At 42.3% G+C, this 8,783-nt stretch overlaps 1 protein-coding gene across 1 annotated transcript in view; it reads left to right on the plus strand.

Annotated features, from left to right (window-relative positions):
• The window catches only part of SLC2A2 (solute carrier family 2 member 2), a gene marked incomplete at both ends in the record, with an annotated part of 37,050 nt that extends 28,883 nt beyond the window's left edge, over positions 1 to 8,167 (plus strand). The window contains 3 exons of the mRNA XM_081328253.1: positions 1,594 to 1,695; positions 7,009 to 7,212; positions 7,973 to 8,167. Coding sequence (XP_081184379.1) covers positions 1,594 to 1,695; positions 7,009 to 7,212; positions 7,973 to 8,167 — 501 coding nt within the window. The remainder of the gene's footprint in view (positions 1 to 1,593; positions 1,696 to 7,008; positions 7,213 to 7,972) is intronic.
• Positions 8,168 to 8,783: the final 616 nt, after the last annotated feature.

Below are 8,783 nucleotides of genomic sequence, written 5' to 3' on the forward strand. Positions count from 1 at the left end.
TACAAGCCTTTAAATATTATCTGAGCTTTATCACAAAAAAAAATAATCAGTGACTGGTGGTGGTCCATACTAACAGGTAGACAAAACCATTTATTTGAACTTTGATCGCTGAAGTAGCAGAAAAGAGCTGCTACAGAATAAAATGTGCTTAGGCCAGCAATTCAATAGACGGCCAATATCAGCCAAGAGATGATGATATAGGATTACAAAGTCCCCACAAGACTTTTGTGTTTTATTTCCTCAGAATATGAACCCCAATGACCAAAGGTATTGTTGTAATGCTTGATTTACATCAGCAGAGTTTTGTTTTTTAATCTCTCTGCAAGACAAAACCCACCAAAGATTAGGATTAAGAGTATGGAATTTATAACCACCAGATGATTTTAAAAGGGGACTGGACACATTCACAAAGGAGAGGGCTGTCAATTATTACAAAACTTGATGACTGATTGCTATCTTGGACATACTGAGCCTGTATTGTGATCTTAAAACACAAGGATCCATTCAAAGACCATTTGTTATCATTGGGATAATCAAGAAAATCCACCGAATTGCTAAAAGTAATTTCGCTCAATTTTAAAACAGTCATAAACTCTGCTTCATCAGACATGCAAACCAACTTCAAAGCAAGAGAGGTTTGTCAAAGCACTAAAAATAAATAAATAGAATAAAACGCCAACATCAATCCCTCATTTATGTTTACTGGTGTAAAGGAATTAGAATACGGTATTCTCTGAGCTAGAGAATTCCAGAGATGGAGACTATACTGTAAAAGCAAAGGTCCTCTCCATGGAAAATGAATTAAAAGAAACACCAGTATTTCCCTCCATTTCTTTGAGGATTTCCTTCTTTTCCAAAGTCTGTTTCCATCCTCTACCTCTACATATGTGACAAAACAGAAGACAACTATCCAAATCATGTAGAAAGTGACTCTTGGCCTACAATCTAGACTGCAATCTGTTTACATAACTTCTAAAAGTGCTACTCCAAAGCTCTATGATATGATAAGGGAGAGGATTTTCAGCTCTGTTGATCTGTCTGCGTACAAAGCCTGTGATGGACCCAGTGGATTCCATAGGCAAGAAGCTTTGATACAGTATAGCTTAGCTCAGTGATGGCGAAACTTTTACAGACCGAGTGCCCAAACTGCAGCCCAAAACCCACTTATGTATCGTCGGGTGCCGGGGGTGTGGCCCATTGGGTGGGTGTGGCCAATTGGCTGGGCGTGGCTGCGGTGGTAACGGAAGACCGGGTGGGACTAAAAAGTTCAAACAATCAATTCCAATTCTGCAAGATCTTTTTTTCTCCCGTGAGATGCTGACATTGATTGATTCATTGATTGAACCTTTCTTTTTTTGCACATGGTGGCGGAGGCCTAAAGTGAAAAAGTTTTATAAAACCCAGCTGAAAGCCTAGGACTGGGGCAAAGGCGCGCGTGCCCACAGAGAGGGCTCTGCGTGCCACCTGTGGCATGCGTGCCATAGGTTCACCACCACGGGCTTAGTTGCATTGCCAAACTGAAGTTTACTGTTTAATCAACAAAACTTCCCTCTTTTCTCATCCCTCCCCCCCCCAAAAAAAAATCACTTTCAGCTTTTTCTGGTGGAGAAAGCAGGGAGACGGATCCTCTTTATGGTTGGTCTGTTAGGCATGATGGTGTGTAGCATGACAATGACTCTTGGGCTTGTGCTTCAGGTAAGATATCTGTCTCAAGTGTTTAGTTATTAGTTCTGTCCACATCAACTATGTTTGAACATCTAATCTCTCTAGCACAGGGGTAGGCAACCTGGGCTCTTTTATGACTCGTGGACTTCAACTCCCAGAATTCCTGAGCCAGCCAAGCTGGCTCAGGAATTCTGGGAGTTGAAGTCCACGAGTCATACAAGAGCCCAGGTTGCCTACCCCTGCTCTAGCAGAATGTCACTGCTACTTGGAAGTGAGCTATTCTGTTACTAAGTGTAAATCATGTTGTGGGTCACTGGCAACTTAATTTGCAAATCGCACACTCCCAGTCAATTTCTTCATCAGCATCAGAATAAGCACATATTCTGCTCAATTCAATTAGAAAAAAAAGCTTGCTATTTATTAAACATCAGTAAACAAGAAAACAATTAACTAGTAAAATGGGATAATAAATAGACAAAAGCAGGAAATAATAGAAAAACAGTTTACATTATCTACCTATATCAAAAGGGATAAAACTTTTCAGAGCCACAGAAAAATTAGTGCAGGTTATTAGTGTGGACAGTCCCGAAGAAATAATTTATTGTTCCAGCAGTAAATATTTTATGTATCTAATAGTAGAGAACATCATAAGTTTACCTCTTCTGTCCTGCACCATTAGAGCTTCTGTCCTAAGGTTTCTCAGCCACTGATATACACAATGCATCATTGGGACTGGTGATACACTAGAGCAGGGGTAGGCAATCTCGGCTCTTTTATGACTTGTGGCCTTCAATACCCAGAATTCCTAAACCAGACATCCTGAGTCAGGAATTCTGGGAATTGAAGTCCACAAGTCATAAAAGAGCCAAGGTTGCCTAACCCTTCACTAGAGTAATTTAAGTGGGATGCGAATCCCTTCTCCAAATCAAGAGGAAGTGAGAAAGAGGACAGCAGCAAAGTACGAGCACAAATGTCAGTGTCTAGTTGCAGGTGCTGAGGCAACGAGAGCCAAGGATCACAGTGTGTTTCTTCAGTTGGAAACTGAAAATATGTTTATATAGAAAAGCTCTGTGGAAAAATACCATTGGCAATAGAACTGGCCCTCATTGTTATCCGTAAGTACAGCCAAGATATTGCAATGGAGTTTGGACTGGACAAATATGCCACACTCACTAACAACAGAGGAAAAAGTAATATCTGTATCTCTCTCTTCTGAGAGCTTAAGAGAAGATGGATGGTGTATAGCAATGTTTCTCAACCTTGCCACTTCAAAAGGGGTGGATTTCAACTCCCAGCATTCCCAGTATTCTGGGAGTTGAAGTCCACACACTCTAAAGTTACTAAGGTTGACAAACACTTGTATGTTCCATTGTGACACAACTTGAATCCAAACATGAAGCTTTCTTGGAAAGTAGATGCAACTGTTTGCAACTGCATTATTCCAGATTATAATTTGCTCTCTAAATCTAACCTTTAACCCTGGGGTTCCCAGGTTGCTGCTAATCCAAATACCAACAATGCTGACATTTGGTATCTTCCAAGTCCAGATTTGTTGTTGTGGTTAGTTGCGAAGTCATGTCCAACCCATCGTGACCCCATGGACAATGTTCCTCCAGGCCTTCCTGTCCTCTACCATCTTCTGGAGTCCATTTAAGCTCACGCCTACTGCTTCAGTGACTCCATCCAGCCACCTCATTCTCTGTCATCCCCTTCTTCTTTTGCCCTTAATCTTTCCCAGCATTAGGCTCTTCTCCAGTGAGTCCTTCCTTCTCCATTAGGTGGCCAAAGTATTTGACTTTCAACTTCAGGATCTGGCCTTCTAAAGAGCAGTCAGGGTTGATCTCCTCTAGGACTGACCATTTTGAACGCCTTGCAGTCCAAGGGACTCGCAGGAGTCTTCTCCAGCACCACAGTTCAAAGGCCTCAGTTCTTTGGTGCTCAGCCTTTCTTATGGTCCAACTTTCACAGCCATACATTGCAACTGGGAAAACCATGGCCTTGACTATTCGCACTTTTGTTGGCAGGGTGATGTCTCTGCTTTTTGGTGTGCTGTCTAGATTTGCCATGGCTTTCCTCCCAAGGACCAAGCGTCTTTTAATTTCTTGGCTGCAGTCCCCATCTGTGGTGATCTTGGAGCCCAGGAAAATAAAATCTGTCACTACCTCCAATTCTTCCCCATCTATTTATGAGGAATTGAGAGGGCCAGATGCCATGATCTTAATGTTAAGTTTCAATCCAACTTTTGTACACTCCTTCTTCACCCGCAGCAAGAGGCTCTTTAGTTCCTCTTCACTTTCTGCCATTAGAGTGGTAACATCTGCATATCTTAGGTTGTTGATATTTCTCCCGGCAATCTTAATTCCAACTTTTGATTCATATAAGTTAAATAGGCATATACAGTAAATTAAATAGGCAGGGCAACAATATACAGCCTTGCCAGACTCCTTTCCCAATTTTGAACCAATCAGTGGTTCCTTTGTCCAGCTCTCACTGTTGCTTCTTGACCCGATATAGGTTTCTCAAGAGACAAATAAAATGGTCTTGTACTCCCATCTCTTTAAGAACTTGCCACAGTTTGTTGTGATCCACACAATCAAAGGCTTTAGCATAGTCAATGAAGCAGAAGTAAATGTTTTTCTGGAACTCCCTAGCTTTCTCCATGATCCAGCATATGTTGTCAATTTGATCTCTAGTTCCTCTGTCTCTTTGAAATCCTGCCTGTACTTCTGGTAGTTCTCGATCTACATACTGGTGGAGTCTAGCTTGTAGGATTTTAAGCATAACTTTACTAGCATGTGAAATGAGTGCAATGGTGCGATAGTTTAAACATTCTTTGTCACTGCCTTTCTTTGGAGTTAGAATATAAACTGATCTTTTCCAATCCTGTGGCCACTGTTGCATTTTCCAAATTTACTGGCAAATTGAGTGTAGAACTTTTACTGCATCGTCTTTTAAGATTTTGAATAGCTCAGCTGGAATACTGTCACCTCCACTAGCTTTGTTGTTGCTCAGTTTTCCTAAATCCCACTTCACTTCACATTCTAGGATGTCTGGCTCGAGGTCAGTGACCACCTCATCGTGGTTATCAGGGATGTTAAGCTCATTCTTGTACAGTTCTTCTGTGTAATTTTGCCACCTCTTCTTAATCTCTTCTGCCTATGTTATGTCCCTGCCATTTTGGTCCTTTATCATGCCCATTTTTACATGAAATGTTCCCTTCATCTCTCCAATTTTCTTGAAGAGATCTCTGGTCCTCCCTATTCTATTGTTTTCTTCTATTACTTTGCACTGTTCATTTAAAAAGGTATTCTTATCTCTTCTAGATATTCTCTGGAATTCTGCATTCAATTGGACGTATCTTTCTTTTTCTCCCTTGCCTTTTGCTTCCCTCCTTTCCTCAGCTATTTGCAAAGCTTCCTCAGACAGCCATTTTGCTTTCTTGCATTTCTTTTTCTTTGGGATGGTTTTAGTTTGTACTTCTTGTACAATGTTGCGAACCTCCATCCATAGTTCTTCAGGCACTCTGTCTATCAGATCTAATTTCTTAAATCTATTTGTCACCTCTACTGTATATTTGCCAGGGATATGATTTAGTTCATACCTGAGTGGCCTTGTGCTTTTCCCTACTGTCTTCAGTTTAAGCCTAAATTTTGCAACGAGAAGCTCATGGTCTGAGCCACAGTCAGCTCCTGGTCTTGTTTTTACTGACTGTATAGAGCTTCTCCATTTTTGGCTGCAGAGCATATAGTCAATCTGATTTCTGTGCTGACCGTCTGCCGATGTCCATGTGTAGAGCCATCTCTTGGGTTGTTGGAAAAGATTGTTTGCTATGACCATCGTATTTTCTTGACAAATTCTGTCAGCCTGTGCCCTGCTTCATTTTGTACTCCAAGGCCAAACTTGCCTGTTATTCCAGTTATCTTTTGGCTTCCTACTTTAGCATTCCAATCCCCCATGATGATAAGGACATCAATTTTTGGTGTTAGTTCTATAAGGTGCTGTAGGGCTTCATAGAACTGGTCAATTTCATCCTCTTCAGCACTGGTGGTTGGGGCATAGACTTGGACTACTGTGATATTGAATGGTTTGCCTTGGATTCGAACTGAGATCATTCTGTCATTTTGGGGATTGTATCCCAGTATTGCTTTTCCTACTCTTTTATTGACTATGAAGGCTACTCCATTTCTTCTGAGGGATTCTTGTCCACAGTAGTATATCTGATGGTCATCTGAATTAAATTCACCCATTCCTGTCCATTTTAGTTTGCTGATTCCTAAGATGTTGATGTTCAGTCTTGTCATCTCTTGTTTGACCACATCCAGCTTGCCTTGATTCATGGATCTTACATTCCAGGTTCCTATGGAGAAAAAATCTTTACAGCATTGGACTTTCCTTTCACCACCAGATACATCCACAGCTGAGCGTCCTTTCGGCTTTGGCCCAGTCGCTTCATTCTTTCTGGCGCTACTAGTACTAGCCCTCTGCTCTTCCCCAGTAGCATATTGGACACCTTCCGACCTGAGGGGCTCATCTTCCAGCGTCATATCTTTTTGCCTTTTGGTACTGTCCATTGGGTTTTCATGGGAAAGATACTGGAGTGGGTTGCCATTTCCTTCTCCAGTGGATCACATTTTGTCAGAACTCTCTGCTATGACCTGTCCGTCTTGGGTGGCCCTGCACGGCATAGTTCATAGCGTCATTGAATTACGCAAGCCCCTTCGCCACGACAAGGCAGTAATCCATGAAGGGGTCCAAGTCCAGATAAGATCAGCTAAATGCTACTATCCTTCGATATCTTCTACAAAAGTTATTGAATTATAGACCCCAGGATCTTTCATTGTTGGCCATGGTACCTGACACTGCTGGGGCTTTTAGGGTCTTCACCCTTTCACGAAACCTTTGCATACCTGCTGTCTTTCATTGAATAAAGTAAAAATGACTGCTATGTCAGGGGTCCTCAACCTTGTCAACTTTAAGAGTTGTGGACTTCAACTCCCAGAATTCGTCAGCCAGCTTTGAGGTCCACAAGTCTTAAAGTTTCCAAGGTTGGAGACCCCTGTGCTAAGTCATGCCATCTACCCTTTGGCATGGAATCACGGTACTATTCCAACTTCTTCCCTTCTCAAATCATTTATAGGGGATATAAATATGGTCAGCAGACATAAAATCCAACACACACCGGCCAAAATAACAATTATTTAAGGAAACCATGATATTTGACCATGTAAATAAGGTTTGCAGATAGCCACACAGAAACAGGTGACGGCCATCCAAGTTGTTTCATTTACTGTGACTGAAAGCTGATGAGGTTGTTGATATGGTTCCATCTGCTTTTGTTTTCAGCCCAAGATTGAATGGATGAGCTATGTCAGCCTGGTTTCCGTCTTCCTCTTTGTGTCTTTTTTTGAAATTGGACCAGGACCGATTCCCTGGTTCATTGTTGCAGAGTTATTCAGTCAAGGTCCTCGCCCAGCGGCTGTTGCAATTGCTGGATTTTCCAACTGGGTCACCAATTTCTGCATTGGAATGTTCTTCCCGTACATGGCTGTAAGGAAACTTTGACCTTTGTTCTATAATGCTGAAACTACACAGCTGAATGATTGTCCAGGATTTGCCCCTTTAAAGTAATTTCTGTTGACCATTTTATATGTAGCTTGTAGATAAAATGATCAACAGAATATTATGTTTTAGACTTTACCGTGACATCAAGGTAGGAGCGGATTCCATACTTATTCGTAGAGTATCATGACTAACAACTGTGGCTAGAAAGGTCGTAAAATGGGGCCAAACTCGCTTAGCAACAGAAATTTTGGGCTCGGTTCTGACTGTAAGTCAAGGACCACATGTAATATTGAAGGGTGGGTATATTCTGAATAGGGACGCAGTGGCTCAGTGGGTTAGGATGCTGAGCTTCTCAATCAGAAGGTCGGCAGTTTGGTGGGTCGAATCCCGAGTGCCGCGTAACAGAGTGAGCGCCTGTTACTCGTCCCAGCTTCTGCCAACCTAGCAGTTCGAAAGCACATAAAAATGCAAGTAGAAAAATAGGGACCACTACGGTGGGAAGGTAACAGCGTTCCGTGCGCCTTTGGCGTCTAGTCATGCCGGCCACATGACCACGGAGACGTCCTCGGACAAGCGCTGGCTCTTTGGCTTTAAAACGGAGATGAGCACCAGCCCCTAGAGTTGGAAATGACTAGCACGCATGTGCGGGGGAACCTTTACCTTTACCTTTATATTCTGAATATTGCCAGCCTTCCTGGAATCAGTGACGGTAACATCCTCTCTCTTTGTTTCTCACCCATCACAGAAACTATTGGGCTCCTATGTCTTTCTGGTCTTTTCTGCCCTCCTGGTCCTTTTCGTCTTATTTGTTTACTTGAAAGTGCCAGAAACCAAAGGCAAGTCCTTTGAGGAGATTACAGAAGAGTTCCGCCGCCGAAGCAAGAAAGATATCGGGGGACCTACTGAAATGGAGTATTTGGGAGCCACCCAAGAGGCTTAGAAGCATCATCGCAGGAGAAAGGCTTGAAGTCAATCCAGCAGAAGCTCTGGAGAAAGCAGGTTTTAAAATATATATATACATATATATATATATATAAATGCGTGGAAGGTTAAATCTGTTCTCTACTAGTGGTTGATTTTGCAGAGCGCTCTCTTAATTTCTCCCTCAGAAACATGCAGAGTTATGGAGTCTCACAAGCTTTATGCAAAAGAGGCAGAGCACAAAACTTCAGGGGGAGCTTTCGATTTAATGGGGGACCTACAGTCCAGGCAATCCATCACACAGGTATTCCTCAACTTACAACCACAACAGCCCTACATTTCCCTTGCTAATTGTTAAGGGAGTTTTGTCTCATTTTACAACTTCTCATGCCACCTCTGTTCAATGAATCACTGCAGTTGTTAAATTAGCCACACGGTCGTAAAGTGACTCTGGCTTCCCCATTGACTTTGCTTGTTGGAAGGTCGCAAAAGTGGATCATGTGACCTCGGGGAGACTGTAACAATCGTAAATATGAGCCAGTTTCCACGCGCCTCAATTTTGACCACGTGACTATGGGGAATGCTGCAGTGGTCAGAAGTGTGGGAAATGGTCATAAGCCATTATTTTCAGTGTC

The sequence above is a fragment of the Vipera berus genome (assembly GCF_964194415.1).
Source record: "Vipera berus genome assembly, chromosome: 5".
Classification (NCBI taxonomy): Eukaryota; Metazoa; Chordata; class Lepidosauria; order Squamata; family Viperidae; genus Vipera; species Vipera berus.